Here is a 24,165-nt window from a genome sequence, read left to right as displayed (position 1 = left end):
AAAGGAACATAGGGACTCATTAGGTGGGTTTTGCAATAATCCAGGCAAGATAATGGTTTAGTTTAATAGTAGCAGTAGCAGTAGAAAGAAGTGGCTAGGTTTAAGACATTTTTCAGAGATAGAATCAACTACCCTGGTATTTAATTGCTTATGACAGATGAAGTAAAAGGAATAAATATGATGACCAGCTTTCTTGATTGAGCAAGTAGGAAAAAAGTGGAGGGCTCACCAGGGTGGAAACTCCAAAGGAAAAGCAAGTATGGAGAAGTAAATACACAGTAAATTCAATCTGGAAAACACTAAATTTCGAAGCTTGCAAGATATCTAGGTAAAGATGTTCTACAGAAAGTTGGATTAACTCTTCAAAAATCAGGGAAAGGAGCTGAGTTAGAAATATATATTTTGAGAGTCATTCACTTGTAGATGATAATTGAAGCCATGGAAGTAAATTAGATCTTTGAAAATGTGTAAAGAGAGAGGAGAAGAAGGAGGCCTAGTAAAGAACCTGAAGAATATCAACATTTAAGAAGTTCCTGAGAAGATTTGATTTGAGAACTAGCCTGAGTTTCTCATAATCCATTGGTTTTGGGACTTTGTATACCAGCAAGAGTTTTGCTGTTTGGCTTATTTGTTAAAAAGTGTTGCTGTGAAATTGACAGTTGAACTTTTTTTTTTTCATTAATAGATGCAAATGAATAAGTCTCAAAGTGTGGACCTTAAAGAATTTTGTTTTACTCCAAAACCTTCTCTCCCCAGTATATCAAGGTACAAATATAATGTTAATATCCAAGGTAGAATAATCATCAGAAACTCTTTGCTTCTCCAAATAATCATTTATTCAGGGAAAGGTGAACACTAACTACATTCAAATCATAGTAATCATTTAGTTCCATAATGAAGTAATGACATCATAAGAGTTTGGTTATCTAAATTTTAGAACTCTGCAGTTAGAGAATACTTTAAAATTCATTGAATCATCTCTTTCCTGGGAAACTATCCTTCCTATATGTCATGCCCTCAGGCCTTCTCTGCTTTCTAAATTTAACAGGTCACAAAAGTATACTTTTTTTTTTTTTTTTTTTTTTTAGTTTGACAGAGATCACAAGTTGGCAGAGAGGCAGACAGAGAGAGAAGGAAGCAGGCTCCCTGCCAAGCAGAGAGCCTGATGCGGGGCTCGATCCCAAGGACCCCCAGGACCCTGGGATCATGACCTGAGCTGAAGGCTTTAACCAACTGAGCCACTCAGGCGTTCCACAAAAGTATACTTTAAAAAGAAAAATCATGTTGCTGTACAAAGTATAATCTTTTATATTTAGGGGCCCACTCTATATTAATAACACTTAATATTTATAGAATAATTTAAATTTTAAAATTGCACATTTTGTATTATCTCTTTTGGCCTTAACCACGTCCTGCCTCATAAAATGAGGTATTTCTGTCCTATTTTATAGATAAAATAACCGCAGTTCATATTCCTAGTTATTAAGCAGAAGGCTCTAGATGATTACTCAGCATTCTTTTCCTGTATCATGATGGCTAGAAGGCAGTAGTATATGTCATTTCCCTTCCAGATAAGGGTATTCTATATGCAAGGATGACATTTACTATCCTTAATAAACAGTAGAGAACAGCCACTGACCAATCAGAACAGATGCCAACACTACTTCTAGAGATCCTAGCTTTTATTATCTAATTGAAAGTTGCATTAGCAATAGATTTTTAAGGCTATACACAGATGGCAGATATCTACATATCTGGGTCATGAAAGATGACTAAGTATCTTCCAATAAACACCTATTTTTTACTCTTTAATACCCAGGCTAATGCAGCTTATCATAGAAGTGTTGAGAAGATCAACCATTTTTTTTTATTTATATGCATAATTGGTTTTCAAGTTCAGATTAATTTTAATATTTAACATTTTATGGTTTTATTTATCTTTATAAAGGTCAGAGTGTTTAAACATACCTGAATTGTCTATAATGGAGCAGAGGGATCAACATGAAATCTGTGTGGAAGTTCAAGAAGAACCATCAGAATATCAAGGTAAAGGTGAATTACCATTGTTATTACCTTGAAAGAGAAGATGGTTTATCATTACTTCAGAATGACAATGTTACTGAAAAACCAACATCTGAGATTACTATGATTATTAAGTTACAACATTTTTCTCTTGGGTTATTGGTCCAATTTCAAATTCTTAAGTCTGTTGTTTCAGATGGACTTGCTATGTTTGTTATAGATTTTTTTTTAGAAGTCTCTTCTCTACGTTGTGTTGACTATTTTTATTTAAAGATAATATGAGGAAAAACTGAGAAAATAAGAGACCTCAAGATACACAAAGTATTAAAATGCTGAACTATTACTTTTATACGTCTTTAAAATTATTTAAAATAATATTATGTTTATAAAATTAGTCCAGTTTTATAAAATAGCTGTGTGAACTTGGAAAAATTATTTAACTTCTTTAGGTCTTGGTCTTATCTTTAAAATTAGGGGGTTAATTTAGGTAAACTTTAATACCTCTCCAGTTTCTAAACCTAAGATTCTTACAGTTTCTCTGATAATATGAGAATATAACTTAATTTGTGTGCTATAGCTCATATGTAATCTAGATTTGCTTTTTTTCTGTGTCAGTCATGAAATTAATGAGATAAAGCATATAGTTCTTCAACACTGGGACCAATTCATCATTACTCTGGATCCTGTAATTAATAGCATCATTTGTCTGGGTCATGCCATTAATAACCAGTCTGTTAAAATGTGTGAGAAATAATCCTGGCCATAGAATTGTTTGTTTCTATTGATATATGTAGAAATGGTAAACTTGAGGTTTTCCACAAATAATTTCATGTGTGTGACCATAGCATCTATTGATATTCTTTCCTTCATTCTGTCACTTTATGCTTCCTCTAGCCATAATTTAAGATCTTAAGTAGGCAAGGGCTGGAGTGCCCACCACCTCTTTGACCCAAATAAAAATAAGAAAAGTCCCCCAGTCTCAGAGCATCAGAGCATTAATCCAACTTGCTCAAAGTCTAGTATCATTACAGTGTGGGGAGAAGTGTTACATTGTCGGCTTCTTAATTTTTATCTCTCTTCAACCTATAGCCCTCTAACTTATTCTTTGTTCTGCTGCTCTGTTCCCTGCCCTTCTACATACCACAGTTTATTCCTCTGATTACTTTCAAGCTGGTTTTTTTTTTAAGATTTTATTTATTTGAGAGAGAGAAACAGAGATAGGGAGAGAGAGCACAAGTGGGGAGGAGAGATGCAGGCTCCCTACTGAGCAGGGAGCCCAATAGGGAGCTTAATACAGGGGTCAATGCAGGGCTTGATCCCAGTACCCTGGGATCATGACCTGAGCTGAAGGTAGACCTTAACCAACTGAGCCACCCAGGAACCCCCTTTGATGCTGTTTTTGCAGTTTTCCTACTTTTCTTTCTTTCCTATCCCCTATTCCAAATCCAATTATATTATATTAAAGTCTCATCTAGATACTTTAACCCCCAATAATAATTGTATTCATGTTTTACTAAAAATGGGCCACATTTTTTTTTTTTTTTAAAGAAGAAGAAGCTGTGTAGTGTAGTAGTTAAATTCACAGGATCTAGAATAATCTGTTTGGGATGCCTAGCTGGCTCAATTAGTAAAGCATGTGACTCTTGATCTTGGGGTTATGAGTTTGAGACCCATGTTGGGCTGGGAGGTTACTAAAAGAAAAGTGCTTAGAATAATCTGTCTAGGTTCAAATTCTACCATTTAGTAGTTTTGTCACTTTTTATAATGTACTACCCACTTTATCTCAATTCCCTCATCTGCTTATGTTTTAGGGATTTAGTATTAAATGAGATAATATTCATAAAGCTCTTAACATAGTATTTGTACCATTATTAGTAGTAATTGAGTATATTCATTATACTTTTCACAATTAGTTTTTGGTGGCAAAACATACTTTATTTGTATTCAAATATTGCTCTAGAGAATGTTTTAAGAAAAACATGCCAATTTTTGTCATCTGTACTCCAGTTTCAAGAAAGGAGAAGGAAAAATATCAGAAATTATATCAGAAAGTATGTTGAATCATAAAATTTAAATTGTAAGGGACCGTTATGCAATTTTATAGTGAAAGAAACCAAGACTCTGAGAGATTAAATGCCTCGCCCAAAATCACATATCTAATTAGTGGCAAGGACAGAAATAGATTCTATATCTTTTGATTCCCAGTTCAGTGCCATTTCTATAAAATGAAATTGACTTTTAGTTGTCAGTGGAGAATTGAAAATCGAACCTATATAAACTCTTTCAACTTTCTACCCTGCAACTGTGTATTTCTATCTCTGTATCATCCTTAACTTTGTTTTTAAAGAAGATTTCTCTTTTCTTCTACTCAAGGTTTCTCTCCACCTACAGTTTTAAAATTTCTAATCCTGCCTCCCTTGGGGCTTTAGGAGACCAGTTACCCCTCTCTTTTCTAAATTTTTAATCTCTCCTCCTTATTTGTCTTCACCATATAAATATGCTCAAATCTCTTCCTTCTTCAGCTCCCTATCCTCATCAAGCTAGTCATGACTATTCTCATTATAAGTGACAGAAATTCTACTCGAAGTGACTTAATCACAAAAAAAATAGGAGACCATTCATGTAAACTTGTAAGTCCAGACATGCATCTGGCTTTAATTTTGCTAGATCCAGGCACTCAAATAATTTTGGTCGTGCCTCTGGCTTTCTCTCAGTTTTTTAGCTATGCCTGTTGCTAATTGGCTTTATTTTTTTCAAAAGGCTTTTTCACATGGCAGGTAGCCCCTAACTCACATCTTCCTAGTTGAACAGTCTCAGTGGAAAAACAGCCTTCCCTGTTAGGTTTGGCAGAGCAGAGTTCATTCTAGTTCATAGTTGAGTCTTGTATTCATCCCGCCATCAAACCCTGTAGCCTGGGGATTGGGTCATTCATTCCTCTGCTGTAGCCCTTGGGACCAGGGTACCATAAATGACATCCTCACCAGGATTACATGGAATGTGTGGAGGCAGTTTCACCAAAGGACAGGAAAGATGCTCCTATTAAAAGAAGGGGAAGTATGTCAGGCAAAGAACGGAATCACCAAAGTCTTTATATACTTTAATGTCTTGCTTTCCCATCAAACAGAAATTCTTCAAAGGGCGAGTTATACTCACTGTGCTTATTTCCTTACCTCCTAGTCATTTTTTCATTCACCTAAATTTGGGTTCTCTACTCCTTTGAAACTGCTTTTGCTTAGACCATTTAGTGATCTCCTAAGTGCTGAATTCAGTGAACTCTTCAACTTATATTTTCTTTGACCTTTGTTGTGTTTGACACATCTGGTATTTCCCTTCTTTCGGAAATCTCTCCTTTGATTTCAATTAAACTATTCTGTTGGTTCTACTACTACTTCTTGAACTGCTTAGGCTTTTTCTCCTGTTGATGTTGCAAAGGATTCTTTTTTACTTTTTTATTCGTCTTACTTCATAAACTTTTCTTTTATAGTGTCACCCAAGTCCATGTCTACAACTACTAACTATATTCAGATGATTTCTACATCTGCATTTGCCATCTCTTTCTTTCTATCTGGCCTTGACCCAACTATACAGTCATCTTTCTGGATATAGCTACCTAATAGTTAACATAGCTGCATCTGAACTCTTTCTATCTTCTCTGTACCTCATACTGCTCCTTTTCTTTTCTCCTTAGGTCAGTGAATGAACCCTCTTCTTTTCCAAGCTACTAAAGGCAGGAAAAGATTCATCTTAAATACCTTAACTTACCTGCAAGTAATTGCCAAGTCCTATCTGTTTTGCCTCCTAAACATCTCTCATATCTGTTCTTCTCTGTCCTTTCTGCTGATACTCTAGCTCAGACATTCATTGTTTCTCATTTATTACAATAGCTTTCTTTTCTTCCAGTCTCATTATCATCCCATTCATAACTATTCCAGGGAATCTAATAGGTATCTCTGATCATGTAAACCTCTTGCTAAAATATCTTCAGTAGTTACCCATTGCCTATAAAGGGGGAAAAAGTGAATTCTTCAACATAGAAAATAAGCATCAGCATAATCTGGCATTTAACTTCCTGTCAGGCTAAGTGGGCCCTTCTTCTCCTACTTTGTGATCCAGAAATCCTGAATACATATAGTTCTCAAACATTCTCTGGTCTCCCATACTCCCATGTCTTTCACATACTGTGCTCCCCTCATGGAGTATCTTGCCTTCCCCCTTCCCCTGCTCCATATTCACAGCTCTACCAAGCTCAAATTCCAATGTTATCTTCTTACCATTTTACCATCTTAGGGGCGTCCACTCTGACTTCCATTGTAGGTTTAGGTCCTGTTCCCTTTGCATTCCCATTACACTTTATATCTCTTTTATTTTTAATATATATATTTTGTGTGTATCAGTGAACAAAAGTGGAATAATATGAACTGGACTTGTAGGTACAATTGAAAGATAAAGTAGGATTTGGGTAGGTGAAGTAAAGTACTGAGAATATTTAAAATGAAGAAATCTTGGTGGTGCACTGGAGCAAGCTTGTGCTGGCTTGTGAGAGATTATTATTAAATTCTTGGGAATCTTTCAGCCATTATTAAAAGTTTAATTGTATAAACTTTCAAATAATTAAAAACAAAGACTGTAAATATTCAAAATTGATCACTTTCTATTATGTAGTAACATATTACTGTGTTCTTGAGAGTATTTCCTTTTTATTTATATCTATATGGTAGAAATACTATTTAATAGTGTGTTACTATGCATTTCTTCTGAACTACATTCAGAGATGTCACATTGGTAGCTTGAAATTAATCATAATGGGAATATTTATACCATGGAAATCAGTAAACACTGCATATTAGGACTTGATTTATTGCTTAGACTTATGAAAGTGATAGAAAAAATGTTAATAGTACAGAGTAAATTTTAACTGTGTTCTGTCTATAGCTATGACATTGTGAGTAGCACAAAAAGGTGAGGGAATATTCTTCTAGTATTTGAAAACTGTTGTCTAATTTAGCAAAGGAGTTGCCTAAGTCAACTGAATGAATGAGTCAAGTCCCAACATCCTTCTCTGTTATTTTGCTTTCACCTTAGTTGTTACAGTCAACAAAAATGTCAAGCAGCATTCATGTGAGAACTATATTCTTTTGTTAACTGCAACCATAAGTTGGCTACAGATATAAGAGTTTGGTAAAACTCAATGAAACATTCAGTGAAAATCAAATATATGAAATTTACAATTAAGCGGGCTATATATTTTATTACTATTTATAAATTGTGTGTTACATATCCTTTACCCGTAATAAATAAATATAATAAATATGTGTGTATGTATATATATATATGCATATATTTATATATATATTTATATATATTTATATATATATATATGCATACATTTGGAGAAGCAGTTATTAGACATTTGTTAGCACACTGCTATGGAAAACTGCAAAACTAAAGGCATTTATTGCCCCTAACAATTTTATGAAATAGATTCTATTATTATTCCCATTTCATAGAGGAGAAAACAAGGCTCAGAGACTTTAAATTACTTGTCTAAGATTATACAACTAGTAAGTGAGAGAAGTAGAATTTTCACCTATTAGTCTGGCCCTAAGCCCAGTCTATAAACAATGGATAACACTGAAGATTTTTTAGCAGGAGAAAAATTAAGATATATTTTGGAAGAACATATTTCATAATAACATTCAAGATTCACTTGTAGGAAAAAAGAGCTGGAGGAAGGAAGACCATTTTAGAAATTATAAAATTCAAAAAAAAAAAAAGAAATTATAAAATTCATTTTAGAGTAGGGTTATTCTCCTATAGGAATTAAGAGAGAAAATATAATTCTCTCTAAAAGAATCCATTGAAAATTAAATTTAATGCAACTATCAGTATTTGTAATAGTAAATAGAATTGGTTGAAAACAATATTCAACAATGCTTAACTCAATACTTTTGAAAACTACTATTCAAACTTCAGTTTAGTAGTTGAAAGATGTATTTGATATATCAGTGGGAAATTATGTTAATGATTTTAAAAGTACCTATACTCTTTTATACATACACATGACAGATTTCTCTAGATGGAACTATCCTATAACTTCAGATGAGAAAGCCCCTCAAACAGTGCTGTTCAACAGACATCTTAATGCATCTGGAAACCAGAATTTGAAAGATGTGGACAAAAGTAATACTCCATTCTCAAAAGTTTTGAATGTGAACTTTGAATTGGGAGATGAAGTTTGGGATGATTTTGATGATGAGAACTTATTAGAAGTTACCAGTTTTTCAGCCAGTACTGAGAAGACAAAAACATCAGGTAAAATTGTCTTTTAGCCTGAAATAATTTCATGAGAAATTCTTCGAATATTTTTCAATTCAGTTTCTGGGACTAATTTTCTTTGCCTTTTTTTAATGTTTGCTTAATTAGTTTTGTTTTTTTTAAGATTATAATTTTTAGCAAAACTGAAAATGTGACCCTTCCCTAAATCACATTTCCTCCTAAGGACAGAATTCAAGGTTATTCCGTGATAATGATACAGCACATGAGCTTTTTCTATTCTATTGCTCCCCTATCTTGTTAAAAACTCTATTTAAATAAAAAATGTTTATTGAATTTTCCCTCATAAAATAGACTATGTAGCTTTCAATTCTGTGATCACACATTTCCTAATGTTTGTGAAGGACAAAATTATTCCATTTTTTAAAAATGATTTTATTTATTTATTTGAAAGAGAAAGTAAGTGAGAGAATGCTCACATGTGTGAGCAAGAGAGGAGCAGAGGGAGAGGGACAACAGACTGCACTGAGCACAGAGCCCCACACAGGGTTTGATCCCATGACCTTGAGATTATGAGCTGAGCCAAAATCAAGAGTTGGATACCCAACTGACTGAGCCACCCAGGTGGCCCTAAAATTATTCAATTTATAAAAGTATTCATCTGCTATCCAGGAAAATGAAAGATACCTTTTATTTCTAGTAGACATACTGATTTTTTTCAGGTATAAATAAATAATAAGAAAGGATTAGTTTCTTCTGTACTAGATATTATATTTAAATCATTTACAACTCCAAAATAACGGGACTTAGTGTTCTGAATTACTGGCAGATTTACTCTATGTCACTAAAACAGAAAATGAAAATCTTGATAAGTGTATGCGAAGGCAGCAAAATAGAGGTACTCTCTCCCATGATGGCTGACAGGAGGAAATCAGTCTCCCAGAATTATAGTTACCTTTTAATGTTTCCCACCCAAATGCTCTTTTAAAAAATCTTTTTAAGGGAAGCTATTAGAAGTTGAAATATTATTGTTTCAGGATTCTAAAGAAATATCTAGAGAACTATTATTCCTTCCAGAAGGAATAGGATTTGACCACTTTCACAAAATAGGCCAGGAAAATCTATGATGTGGAGCCTGTAGGCACAATTTCCTATATCAGTGGACAGCTACTAGTCACTAGCTCAAAGTTAAAAGTCATTGTGTATTGCAATTTAAGAGGCAGTTTGTAGTGATTCTTTGAGGTAGCCTAATCATGTGAGGGCGTAATTTGATGCTGGAAAATCAGTCTCCATAAATGCCGTGTATAGAGCACTTTAAATGAACTTAATTTTATGCAGACTATTGAAAATATTGAATGAAATTCAACTTGATCATTTACATGAGTTAAAATAAGTAAGTAAAAGTGGTTTGGGGACCTTTTAGTATAGTAACTGATAAGCTAACCTATTTGTTTATAGTTTCACTCCCTTAACTTTGCTCCCTTATTTCTCTATGTAAATTAAATCTGATAATTGAGAGGATTATTCATTTCTTCTTTAATCAGAATCATATCTATTGGAGAGAGCCCTTGTAGAACTTCTGAAAAGATCCTTTCATCTATTTCTTGCCATTTAATTTCAAAATGTTATCTCTTTACATAGGACTTGGAAACACTTTGAGTTCAAGTATCAAAGGAAATAAGATAGTCCTCCAGGAGTCAAAGAGCAAATTCCAAGGAGAAATGGCAAAAAGGCAAGTTTTAGAATTTTGGTTTGGAATACTTTACAACTGTATATCCTTCTGACACATAATTGGAGATGGGGATTGAATTATTAGATGTCAAAGAAACTATAAGGTATTAGCCAGCCTGAAACCTCTTATTTTTAGAACTGTGTTTCTCAAAGTGCTATTGACAAACCACCTACTTCAAAAGTATTAAAATATATTAAAAATGCACATTCCTGGGCCCTACAGTAGTAGACTTACCAAATCATGGTCTCTGGGGCTGGAGCCCAGGAATTTTTACTTTTCAAAGGACTTGAAAACTGAATCGTAGTTTGACAGGTAGAAAAGAAGAGGATAAGGCATTCCTGGTAGAAGAAGCATGTGTAAAGGTATAAGGCCTGAGAAGGTATCTTATGCTCAAGGGTCAGTAAAGCATCAGTAGAGCCACAGCATTAAGGCTGAGTGCTGAGGTCTGATTCTAAAAAGCCTTGAATGCTGTATTTAGACAACTTAACTGTATCCTGTAGAAGGTGGTTAAAAACTCATACTACCTTCAGGATTTGGTGGGCCAAAGGCAACTGAAGAGTGTCCCATATAAAAAGGCACAACTGTGGAGATACCACAATTCTAAATTTCGAGATTACTACAAAGCTACAGTAATCAAAATAGTATGGTACTGACACAAAAATAGACACTGGACCACTTTTTTACACCATACACAAAAATAAACTCAAAATGGATTAAAGACCCAAGTATAAGACTTGAAACCATAAAACTCCTAAAAGAAAATATAGGTGGTAATTTCTTTGACATTGATTCTAGCAACATGTTTATGGCTATGTCTCCTAAGGCAAGGGAAACAAAAACAAAAATAAACTATTTGGAACTAGACCAAAATAAAAAGCTTTTGCATAGCAAAGGATACCATGAACAAAACAAAAAGACAATCTACTGAATGGGAGAAGCTATTTGCAAATAATATATCCAATAAGGGATAAATTTCCAAAATAAATGAAGAATTTATACAATACACACCAAAAAACCAATTTGATTAAAAAATGGAAAGAGGACCTTAATAAGCATTTTTCCAAAGAAGACATACATATGGCCCACAAACACATGAAAAGATCTCAACATCACTAATTATCAGGGAAATGCAAATTGAAACCATGAGATGTTACTTCATGCAAACCAGAAAGGCTAGTATCAAAAAGACAAGAAATGGTAAGTGTTAGTGGAGGATGTAGTGAAAAGGGAACACTCGTACACTGTGAGGCGGGGAATGTAAATTGGTGCAACCACTGTGGAAAACAGTATGGAGTTCCCTCAAAAAATTAGAAGTAGATCTACCCTGCAATCTAGTAATTCCACTACTGTGTATTTACCCAAAGAAAACAAAAACACTAATTTGAGAAGATATATGCACCCCTGTATTTTTGCAGCATTATTTACAATAGCCAAGATATAGAAGCACTCCAAGTTGTGGATAGAAATAGATGAATGACTAAAGTTGTGAGCTATATGTATATCTAATACTACTCAGCCATAAAAGAGAATGAAATCTTGCCATTTGGAATGACATAGGTGGATCTAGAGAATATTGTGCTAAGTAAAATAAGCCAGACATGTGATTTCACTTAGATCTGAAATCTAATAAAACAAAGCAAATGAGCAAAAAACACAAAAACAGACTCTTAAATACAGAGAACAAACTGATGGTTACCAGAGGAGTGGTGGTTTAGATCAAGAGTCGCATGTTCTACCCACTGAGCTGTTTTAAACAGGTGCCTCAAGTTGAACATTTTTAAAATTACTATTTTCTTTTTCAAATGTCTATATGTCCTATATTTTCAGATAACATCTTCATCTACCCACTTGCCACTTATTTTTCCCTCTTCCTTGACTATTGTATCCTAATTATTGCTAAATCTAGTATGTGCCATGAATTGTTTCAAAAATCCAACTCTACCTCTCAGTTTCCATTACCTCTGCTCTAGTTTAGCCTCACCATAGGCTGCATCTTGTACTGGCCACAATGTCTCTTGTGGTCCCACCTTCTGCAACTCATTCTATATATATCATATCACTATATATAATCTACAAATCACTAGAATAATTTTTGTCTTATCAAATTGTTTATCCTGTGCTTAAGTATCTTGGAAAGCTTCCTACTGCTTACATGGACATCAAAAACTAGGTTACAGCTGGAGAGTGGCTATAGACTGTATCACATTTTATTTTATTTTATTTACTTATCTTAAAGATTTTATTTATTTATTTTTGCAGGAGAGAGAGTGAGAGAGCAAGCATACCACTGGGGGGAGGGGCAGAGGGAGAAGCAGACTCCCTGTTGAGCAGGGAACCCGATGTGGGACTCCATCCCGGGACTCTGGAATCATGACCTGAGCTGAAGGCAGACGCTTAACAGGGCACCCAACTGTATTACATTTTTAAAAATTAGTTCTTAAAATTTAGAAGTCAGGAGATGTCACATCAGATTTTAGATTTCTAGGTTTTTTTTTTTAATCAGAATATTTGACAATACTAATTTATTTCTTACACAGCAACAACTGCTTAGAGCTGAGTAGTGGTTGATTCTTTTATTTATTTTTATTTTACTTTTTATTCTTGAAGCATGACTGACATGCAATGTTATATTAACTTCAGGTATACAACTTACTGATTCAGCAATTTTATACACTACTCAAGGCTCACAACAATAAGTGTAGTTAGTCACCATCTGTCACCACACAATGCCATTACAATATTATTGACTATATCCCTGTGCTGTAATTTTCAGCTCTGTGACTTATTTATTTTACAAGTGGAAGTTTGTACATCTTAATCCTCTTTATCTATTTTGCCAATCACTACTCCTCTGGTTATTCTCCTAGTTTAAAATATGAGAAATTTGTGGTATCTTTTGGTATTTTTGTTATTACTTAGTCATTTTACTGATTATTGGCATGACAGAATCACAGATTTCAGAGAATTCCAGAGCTGCAAGGTGCTTAATAATAAGCATCATTTAGTGTTCCCATCACCAGATGCGTGAATCACCATCCAACATCACTGGCCAGTATTCATGCCATCTCTACCAAGACAGCTCTAGTAACCAGGAGCTCATTCACTCCAACATGCTTGTTCCATATTTGGGTCTCTCAGACCATTCAATAGCTTTTAAGACTATTTGCCTAAATTTTGTCTTCTTACTATTTCCATTCATTGGTTCTAACTTTGAGTCATACAGAATAAACAGATTAGAAGCATCAAAGGAGAACAAAGCTGTGGGTGTAAAGAAGCAAAAAAATTGAGTAGGAAGTAGAAAGATACAAGTAGGAAAATAACAAAGCACATAGACAGTTTTGTGGGCCATATCTTTAGAAACTATAAATAATTTATGGAGAGTTTAAAAGTAATGAACAGAAGATAAGTGGATTTAAAAAGGAATCCTTATCAAGAAGCCTCTAAAGAAAAATTGTGCCAGAAGTTGATACTGAAAAGAAGGCCTGTAGGACCTGAAGATTTGGAGTGGAAAGGAGTCATGCTTTTCATTTTATACCCCTTTTTACTATTTTGATTTGTCTTTAATCAAAGACAAAAAGATTCAATCCTCTCAATATATGTACTTCTCTACTCTACTACTTGCACCCACTGCTTTTTACTCCTATTTTAGCCTATAAGTGTCAACTTAAATTGTCACCTCCTCAGAGAGACATGCATTCATAACCACCTTTTGAAGTGTGTTTGTGTCTCCACACTATTTCCTGTAATATTACTCAATTTCCTTCATATCACTTCAGGATCTATAATTATGTATATTTATTATTTACTCATTGTCTGCTCCTCTACTAGATGATAACTCCCTGAGGATTTGTTTACCTCTTTATACCTAGCTCTTAGTACAATATCTGGCATATGGTAGTGAATAATAAATGTTTTTTAATGAATGAATTTAATACAGAAGATTGAAGGTGAATTTTAGTGTAGTTTTACATAAGAAGATAAGTCAAGTTATCTCTCTACAGTGAGATTGGAAGGGAAAGGAGATTAAAAGTTAAGCAAAGTGGGATTTAGAAAAGATTTACAGACTGCTAGGTAATAGAAAATTAAGCATAAGACTCAATTTTAAAGAAAATTACTGAATGATTACCTCTGTAGGCTTTTAAAAATAGTATTCTTATCTAATTTGGAATATAGTAATTGGTGTTTTGTCTAAAGGAAAGGAGCTACACCAAATTTTCCATGAGTCTAAAAAACAGCATAATTTTTAGTAATGAATATGGTAAAATTTAATATTCCCCAAAGAATCACTATTCATCTAAATTAAAATGGTTTGTTTCTCCTCTTTGCCATATTTTACAAATGATTAATTTTTATTTTTAGTTTTGTTTCATCGCCTGAGAAGCCAGATGTTTATTTATCAAATTCTCCTGTGTTCAAGTTTGATGCATCCTCCATGAAAAAATCACCTCAACAAGCTGGAAATGCAAATATTGTAAGAAGCACTTCATTGTTTTTCTTTTAAATTCTGTCTGAATAGTTAAACTTTCAAAGATTGCCTTTTTTTTCTGTTAATCTCAAAATATAGGTCCATTTACAAGAAAGAGAACAACAAAGCCTGTCACCAGAAATTGAAAAGCTGTGCTTTACTCACTCTGAAAAAATACCAAATTCTTCACATTTTGTTAAGAAAGTGGATTTCTTTATTAGAAACAGTGAATGTAAAGAGGAAGTTGATATCAGGTAAGAATTCTTTAAAGACATTTCAAGACTATGCCAATGAAAACTTTCTATGAAGAAATTCAGTATTCTTTTTTCCTTGGTTTATTTTGTTTTATTTTATTATAGGGATAGAGAATGAGAGAGAGGGGATGGGAGGGGCAGAGGTAGAGGAAGAGAGAGAATCTCAAGCAGGCCCCATGCCTCGCTTGGAGTTTATTTGGAGCTCCATCTCATGACCCTGAGATCATGATCTGAGTTGAAATCAAGAGTGAACTACCCTGGTGCCCCTTTCCTTGGTTTATTTTAAAGATCAAAATCTAAACATTTTATTTACTTAAAAACATTGAATATTTAGACCCCTGGTGACCTAAACTCCTTAAAATAATTCATAATTTTAACTATCTCAATTTTTGAGAACATATGTTTAATATCTTTAATTAAAACATACTGTATTACTAAACTTTGTTTCACTGATTTGAATACAAGATGTTGATAATATAAAGTGTAAAATCACTTAAATCCAAATGAGATTGGCTAATTTTTCAGATGTTCAAGTTGTATTTTAGCCAACCAGTTCTTATACAATTCTGCAGGTTCAATGAAAAGTCAGATTAAGTCTACTCAGTTCCCCATCAGCTGGTCACTTCTAGGAGTAACTGTAGAATTTTCTGTCTTTCCCCTTGAATAGTCAAAGTTTATAGACTTGTTCACACACTGATTAAATGACATTACTTTTTAAAAACCTTAAGGAAATACCTAAGAGACTTGATCCCTACTTCTCACAGTTTATGAAGTCTGATTTTCCCCCATGGACTTATTACTAGGTAATACATATTGAAGTTCATTTGATACATTAATATCTCAGCAATCTAGATAGATTTCTGTACTTGCTTTTCCCCCTCCAGTAGGTATCATCCTGATGATGAAGCTGATGAAATGAAGTCTTTTCTGGGAATATTTGATGGTATTTTCTAAAAGAAACCAAAAAATTCATCTCCTATTAATAAGATAAGGTATATAGACACCCAATTACAAAGCATGCATTTTATTTTTTTAAAGTAGTTTATAATTGTTCAAATGTTTTTTTCTTGAATTTGACCAGTTTTGTTGACTTATTTGCACCAAATTTTTGGATTGATTTATTTTCCTATTGGAGCTTCATGAAAAACACTTTTATAGTGGATTTGTTTCAGTAAGCTAAAAATTAAATTGCACTTAAATGTATCTTGATTGGATTTTGACAGGAACCAATAAAAGTACATTTTTATATTAAGAAATTCTATGAAAACAAAATAATGTTAGGTCAGTGGATCAATTTATTATATGGATTATTCACCAATATTGTTTCGTTTTACTAAAGATTTTTAAGAATCCAGTGGCTGTCTGAACCTGTTGTTTTATATAACTTTAAATAATAATAAATGAAACATTAATCAATATAGATTGTTGTTTTCCTTTGGCTTGTTTTCCAGTGTGGTGAATTCTAAAACCTTGTTACATTGACTTTTACTGTGGCAAACACTATTTCATGTTATTCTCCCATGAATTTGTTCTCAAATTTATTTATATTTATTGGTAAGTAGTATAGAGGCGGTCTAAGCAATGTTTATTATTTAATTTATTTATAGATACAGGGGAAGTTGAAGCCCACTTAAATTTTAGGAATCTTTCTTTAAGCATAAGAGCCTTAGAGACAAGAGATGTAAAGAAGAGAAACTTCCAGACAAGGTTGTCATTGTTGTCATTGGTAAACATTTGTGAAGCATCATATGTATTAAGCATGGAGAAAAAGCTTAAAACAAAACTAAGAAGCTTTATTATGTGTTGAAAAAGAAGGGCAACCGGTTCTTTTATTTTAGTCATCTTTACAATTGGCATGATTCTGCATCTGAATCAATCATGCTACAACCTTTAAAGGTTATTAAACACCATTAAAATGAAAAATTGGCGCACTACAATCTGCTCATCTTGCATACATAGACTTTGACACTAAAGAAATAGCAATTTAATTCAGCAAGACTTATTATGATCTGCTAAGCAAAAAGCACTGTGCTTGGTACTGCAAAGGAGGCAAATGATGAAACACTGTTTTGCTCTCATGGAGCCTACTTTACATTCTGGTAGAGAAAATAAGACATATAATAATGCAATAATAAAATATAGAATACATTAGAGAAGTGGTTTTCAAACTTCAGGATGTATTGCAGTCATCTAGAGGGCTTGTTTGAAAACAGATTGTTGGGCACCAAACTCAAGGTTTCTGACTCTGTAGGTCTGGGGTTGGGCCTGTGAAGGTGCATTTCTAACAAGTGCCCAAGTAATACTGATACTGATGGTCGGGGATCACACCTTGAGAATCACTGCAATAGAGGTTTAAAAGAGCTCTTGGAGTTCATAGGACAGTGAACATAATCCTGACCATAGAGTCAGGGAAACCTTTATAGAGAAGTTAAAATTTAAGCTAAGTCTTGAAAGATGAATACAATTTTAATGAACAAGTATATGAGAGAAGGACATTCTAACAGAGGGAAGAGCTTGAGCAAGCTCCAACGAAGGGAAGTATCTATTTGGGGAATAATGATTAGATAATTTTTTTTAAAGATTTTATTTATTTATTTGACAGAGATCACAAGCAGACAGAGAAGCAGGCAGAGAGAGAGGAGGGAGTAAGCTCCCCGCTAAGCAGAGAGCCCAATTGGGGGTTCGATCCCAGAACCCTGGGATCACGACCTGAGCCGAAGGCAGAGGCTTTAACCCACTAAGCCACCCAGGCGCCCCAGGAATAGATAATTTTAAACATATGTTAATGTTGTAGGAGATTTTTGTGTTTTGTTGTTTTTAAGATTTCATTTATTTGAAAGAGAGAGTACAAGGGGGGGTGGGGGGGACCAGGGAGGGGCAAAAGGAGAGGGAGAAGCAGATTCCCCACTGAGCAGGGAGCCTGACATAGGCCTTGATCCAGGACTCTGAGATCAGGATGTGAGCTGAAAGCAGACACTTAGCCAACTGAGGCTTGATCCAGGACTCTAAGGTCAGGACCTGAGTTGAAAGCAGAGGAGCTTGTTCAGCTAAGCCACCCAGGTACCCCTGTAGGAGATGTGCACCTTAAGGTCAGACTGTGGAAGACTTTATATGCTAAGAAACTTGAGCTTTACTCGGCAGACAAATGTTTCCCAAACTTGCCTGATCATAAGAAATGTGGATAATATATTAAATATAAAAATTCTTAGACCTTACCTAAGGGCTACTGATTCAGAATTGCCAAGCAGAGGGGAGTGGGAATCTTATAGTTAACAAGATTCCAGGTTACTCTTTATCAGGCCAATTTGGAAACACATGAGTATGTTCATTTCCTGAGGAGTCAAAACAAATGGCAAATTAAGTTTTATCATAGACTTGCCTTACTTTGTATAAGTGTTTACCTAGAAAATTATGTGTAGTAGTCCTTAAGGAATGGACTGATTACTTGAAGGAATTCAGTCATTGGATATTCTTTCCATGAGTGAATAACCCTGCAGTTTCCATTTTGTAGCTGACATTTTAAGTGTATTTAAATGAACCATGCAACAAAGCTTTCCACAGAAATCTTTGTTAGGTTCAATTTTTTTCAACAGGTTTGGGTTTTGTTGTTGTAGTTTTGTTTTTTTCCAATTATAAAGGTCTTTAATAGGGTGCCTGGGTGGCTCCTTCTGCCTCTCCCCCTGCTTATACTTTCTCTGTCTCTCACACATGAATCAATAAAATCTTAAAAATATATTAAAATAAAACCAAAGGTCCTTAATAGGCTGTCTTTTTCTCACCTCTATTGTTGACATAATGGCACTTTACCTCATAAGTATGGGGCGGGACTTGAATAAGCCACTGCATAGAAAGCTCTTAGTTTAGGGACTGATGCATAAAATATGCTCATAAATGGTAGTTGTTCATACTAAAAAAAAAACTATCTTTAGCAGTACTTTAACTCATTGGAAGGGGTGAACTAATACAATACAGACTGTCCCTAACTTACAGTGTTTGGACTTAAAGTTTTTCAGCTTTATGATGGTGTGAAAGTGATATGCATTCAACTCAAACCATTCTTCAACTGTGAACTTTCTTTTCCAGGCTAGTCATATGCATAGGCTACTCTGTTTTGATGCTGGGAAGCAGCAGGGAGCCGCACCTACCAGTCAGCCACAGGACCATAAGGGTACACAACCCATACACTGACAACCATTCTGTACCCATACAACCAATCTGGGGTTTTTTTTGTTTGTTTGTTTTTTGTTTTACTTTCAGTACAGTATTCAATAAAGTACGTGAAATATTCAACACTTTATTATAAAGTTGGCTTTGTGTGACATGATTTTGCCCAACTATAGGCTAATGTAGTTGTTCTGAGCACGTTTAAGGGAGGCTAGGCTAAGCTATGATGTTCTGTAGGTTGGATATATTAAATGCATTTTTGGCTTATTGGTATTTTCAACTTAATGTGGGTTTATTAGGATATAACCTCATCATAAGTGTAAGTCAAGGAAAATCTTTCCTTGCAAATTGTATTTGAACTGCAGTAAGTTGCATAGGACTTGACAAATTAACTTTTTGACTTTCCATAGATGTATCATCCATAGAAAAAATTTTCTCTTAGACCTCCCTCCTATGTATACTTCCTCATGCTTTCAGGTAGATTGCTCTACCTCTGTTCCCTCTTAAAGCACTCTTAGTTCTTTTATGGTCGGATCATATTAATCTATTTTAATATTACCTTAAGTAAAATGTAAGTAGAAAATAAAGCTTTCGCAAATTGTATTATAATGCATTCTAAAGCCAAATAGAAATGATTGCTGACTTATTCACTGTTTGAGGTTTTTGCACACTTTACTCCTTGGATCCTTAGTAAAGTCACACAAAGTATCTCTTTATCATGACCCCATTTCTAGAAAACACCCTCATCAAGGATAGTAGGAAACCACTCCTTGACGACCCACAGCCTAGGGATTACATGGCTAACAGTTACCTGTAGCATCTTAGATCATAATAGGTGTCTATATTTAAGAACGCCTACTTTTGTGGGAATAGAGAAGACACCAGTGAGCAGAAAGTTGGGGCAAAGAAAAGAAAACCAAGCTAAGCTTAGAATTGAGTAAGCTAAGAATTTCATTGTGGGTTTTGGTTAGTGGAACAAATAAAACAAAAAGAAAGGGAAACCCTGGTTTTTCTTATCTTTTAGCATGTCAATTCCTGACTGCCAGGAGTTAAAGGCCTTGCCATTCAGGCTCTGACCCAGGACCAGTAATACAAGAAACTCCTTGGAGCTAGGTTTAGAAGTTCTTAGGCCTCAGTCCAGAACTTGTGAGTCAGAATCTGCATTTTAACAAGATTCCGGGCTGATTACATGCATGTTAAAGAGTGAGAACCACTTTTTTTAAGGTAGAAAGGAGAGGAAAGGAAGCAATATCAGAATTTGTAAGAGAATCCATTCCAGAAGACAAGTATAAGAGTAATTATGATTACTTGGTTTTCTGCACATATATTTCCTATTTTAAATGTAATATGGTGATATCGCTCTTGTTTAATTGCCTTTCAGTATAGGTTGTTTTCTTCACCAACTGTGTAAATTATCTTTATAATTCCCATGCATCAACTGGGTATTTTTTATGTAGCCTGAGAGGCACTTAGATGCTCTATAGAGTTTTGTTTTAATTAACATAATAAGAGCCAATAATTCAAAAGAGCTATCTTTGTCTTGCTTATTTTCACATTTCAATTCGGAAACCTTTCCCTAAACTAACATATGCCTTAAAACTCCAGACATACTTCAGCAAAACAGAATGAAACAAAAAACCCAAACCCCATAGTGTTCTGAAAATTTTGGAAAAATGTGCATAAACCTGCACTCATGTGTGTTGTAACTATACATTTTTTTAATCAAAAAAGGAATGAAAATTCAGCCAATATTAGCATTTTGCACACTGAAGCACATCCTTATGACAGTAGATGGCTTCAGTCTTTTAGAAAGTACACATAGGATAAAGTCTTCATTTTGGTTTTCTTTTCTGTATTGATTAATTTGGAAATGTAAACATTTTACCATTTAGAACTTAAATTTTTTTTAATCTAAACAAATCTTACTGCCGTATTTTTTCTCATTTCTAAACTTGAAAAACTTAAAACTTAGGCAGAAATTTTTCAGGTTGCAAGTTACCAAAATAGTAACTAAGTGAAGTTCACATTTAAAAAAAAAAAAAAAAAAAAGAACAAAGAAAGGAGAAAAAGAACATAAAGGAGGTTCATCAGTAAGTCTCTACTAAAAATTTGAGACAAAATGGAAATGAACTTTCCACAACTCACTCATTCATTTTTGTCTTCATTTTTTTTTAGGACTGGACTCATAATCAAATTTTTTTATGTCCGATTTTTCAAATTTTTCTCATGTACATGGTCATTTCCTCGACCCTTTGAGTTTTGGTTTTTCTTTTCCATTGAGGATGTGGAATTCTCATGCTCCTTATTTTTCAATGTGGAGAACTTGACTTCATTGTCTGTCTTTGTTTTCCTTTTGAGAATGGACTTTAAGCTCTATCAGCCTTCCCCCCCCCCCCGTTATTATTTAAACTCTTATGATCATGTTCTTATTCTTTTCTTACCTTCAGCATTTTCTTCCCAGGGTGAACTTTCTTGGTTTCTATATTTTTCATTGTTTCTGCTTTGACTTCTTCTCTCTCTGAGCTCTGGAATCTCTTCTCCTTTCCCTCCTAACTTTGTTTCTTGATGTTGCTTTTCTCTGTCCACTTTCTGGGCTTCTCCTCTGTACTCCTGTTCTCTGTATCTGTGGTACTCCATGCTTCTCTGCCAGTTCTGTCATGGCTTCTAGATCACATCCTTCTCTCCTTCCCCTAAGCCTGCTTCTTTCTCTTGTTCTACTTTGTAACTACCTTTTTTTTTTTTTTTTCATTTTTGGATACTTTATTTTATATCTCACCCCATATACCACTTTGCCTCTTGAGACCCATAACCAGTAAGGAAATTGAAGCAGTAATCAAAAATCTCCCAATGGTCCAGGGCCAGATGGCTTCCCAGAGGAATGCTACCAAACATTTAAAGAAGAATCAATACCTATTCTCCTGAAACTGTTCCAAAAAATAGAAATGGAAGGAAAACTTTCAAACTCATGAGATCAGCATTACTTGATCCCCAAACCAGACAAAGACCCCATCAGAAAAGAGAATTATGGACCAATATCTCTGATGAACATGGATGCAAAAATTCTCACCAAAATACTAGCCAATGGGATCCAACAGTACATTAAAAGGATTATTCACCATGACCAAGTGGGATTTATTCCTGGGCTGCAAGTTTGGTTCAACAACCACAAATCAATGTGATACAATACATTAATAAAAAGAACAAGAACCGTATGATCCTCTCAATAGACACAGAAAAAGCATTTGACAAAGTACAGCATCCTTTCTTGATCAAAATTCTTCAAAGTGTAGGGATAGAGGGTACATACCTCAATATCATCAAAGCCATCTGTGAAAAACCCACAGTGAATATCATTCTCAATAGGGAAAAACTAAGAGCTTTTCCCCTAAGATAAGGAACACAGCAGGCCTGTCCACTACCACCACTGCTATTGAACATAGAACTAGAAGTCCTAACCTCAGCAATCAGACAACAAAAAGAAATAAAAGGCATCCAAATTGGCAAAGAAGAAGTCAAACTCTCACTCTTTGCAGATGATATGATACTTTATGTGGAAAACCCTAAAGAGGGGCGTCTGGGTGGCTCAGTGGGTTAAGGCTCTGCCTTCGGCTCAGGTCATGATCCCAGGTTCCTGGGATCGAGCCCCGCTTCGGGCTCTCTGCTCAACGGGAAGCCTGCTTCCCTCTCTCTCTCTGCCTGCCTTTCTGCCTACTTGTGATCTCTATCAAATAAATAAATAAATAAAATCTTTAAAAAATAATTTAAAAAATGAAAAGAAAACCCTAAAGACTCAATCCCAAAACTGTTAAAACTCATACAGGAATTCAGTCAAGTGTCAGGATATAAAATCAATGTACAGAAATCAGTTGCATTTCTATACACCAACAACAAGACAGAAGAAAGAGAAATTAAGGAGCCAATCCCATTCACAATTGCACCTAAAACCTTTAGATACCTAGGATTAAATCTAACCAAAGAGGCAAAGAATCTGTACTCAGAAAACTATAGAATATTCATAAAAGAAACTGAGGAAGACACAAAGAAATGGAAAAGCGTTCCATGCTCATGGACTGGAAGAACAAATATTGTGAAAATATCTATGATACCTAGAGCAATCTACACATTTAACACAATTCCTATCAAAATACCATCAACTTTTTTCAAAGAAATGGAACAAATAACCCTAAAACTTGTATGGAACCAGAAAAGACCCTGAATAGCCAGAGGAATGTTGAAAAACAAAGCTGAAAAACAAAGCTGATGGCATCAGAATTCCAGACTTCAAGCTCTATTACAAAGCTGTAATCATCAAGACAGTGTGGTACTGGCACAAAAACAGACACATAGATCAATGGAACAGAATAGAGAGCCCAGAAATAGACCCTCAACTCTATGGTCAACTAATCTTCGACAAAGCAGGAAAGAATGTCCAATGGAAAAAAGACAGTTTCTTCAACAAACAGTGTTGGGAAAATGGACAGCCATATGCAGAAGAATGAAAGTGGACCATTTCCTTACACCACACACAAAAATAGACTCAACGTAAATGAAAGACCTCAGTGTGAAACAGGAATCCATCAAAATCCTTGCGGAGAACACAGGCAGCAAACTCTTTGACCTCAGCCACATCAACTTCTTCCTAGAAATATCGTTAAGGCAAGGGAAGCAAGGGCAAAAATGACTACTAGGACTTCATCAAGATAAAAAGCTTTTTTTTTCTTTTTTTGCATAGCAAAGGAAAGAGTCAACAAAACCAAAAGACAACTGACAGAATAGAGGAAGATATTTGCAAATGACATATTAGATAAAGGGCTAGTATTCAAAATCTGTAAAGAACTTCTCAAACTCAACACCCAAAGAACAAATAATCCAATCAGGACATGGGAAGAAAACATGAACAGACATTTTTGCAAAGAAGACATCCCAATGGCCAATAGGCACATGAAAAAGTGCTCAATCATACTCGGCATCAGAGAAATACAAATCAAAACCATAGTGAGATACCACCTCACACAAGTCAGAATGGCTAAAATTAACAAGTCAGGAAAAAACAGGTGTTGGTGAGGATGCGGAGAAAGGGAACCCTCCTACACTGTTGGTGGGAATGCAAGCTGGTGCAGCCACTATGGAAAACAGTATGGAGTTTCCTCAAAAAGTTGAAAATAGAGCTACCCTATGACCCAGCAATCTTGCTACTGGGTATTTATCCCAAAAATACAAATGTAGTGATCTGAAGGGGTATATTCACCCTAGTG

At 34.7% G+C, this 24,165-nt stretch overlaps 1 protein-coding gene across 8 annotated transcripts in view; it reads left to right on the top strand.

The window, feature by feature from the left end:
• HFM1 (helicase for meiosis 1) overlaps window positions 1-15,707 on the top strand; it is a 115,541-nt gene extending 99,834 nt beyond the window's left edge. For 7 of the 8 annotated variants that reach the window (XM_032867107.1, XM_032867109.1, XM_032867110.1 and 4 more), the window contains 7 exons: window positions 686-765; window positions 1,949-2,052; window positions 8,089-8,334; window positions 9,937-10,027; window positions 14,387-14,498; window positions 14,592-14,746; window positions 15,631-15,707. In XM_032867107.1, the coding sequence (XP_032722998.1) occupies window positions 686-765; window positions 1,949-2,052; window positions 8,089-8,334; window positions 9,937-10,027; window positions 14,387-14,498; window positions 14,592-14,746; window positions 15,631-15,700 (858 nt within the window). In that variant the 3' untranslated portion in view covers window positions 15,701-15,707. Of the gene's footprint in view, window positions 1-685; window positions 766-1,948; window positions 2,053-8,088; window positions 8,335-9,936; window positions 10,028-14,386; window positions 14,499-14,591; window positions 14,747-15,630 lie in introns of those variants that run through there. The other variant, XR_004383795.1, reaches the window with a different exon arrangement.
• The last annotated feature ends 8,458 nt before the right edge of the window (window positions 15,708-24,165 follow it).

This window comes from Lontra canadensis, unplaced genomic scaffold (genome assembly GCF_010015895.1).
Source record: "Lontra canadensis isolate GAN:19392208 unplaced genomic scaffold, GSC_riverotter_1.0 scaffold33, whole genome shotgun sequence".
Classification (NCBI taxonomy): Eukaryota; Metazoa; Chordata; class Mammalia; order Carnivora; family Mustelidae; genus Lontra; species Lontra canadensis.
Note: the sequence above shows the minus strand (reverse complement) of the source record. Positions and strands in the feature narration are given on the sequence as shown.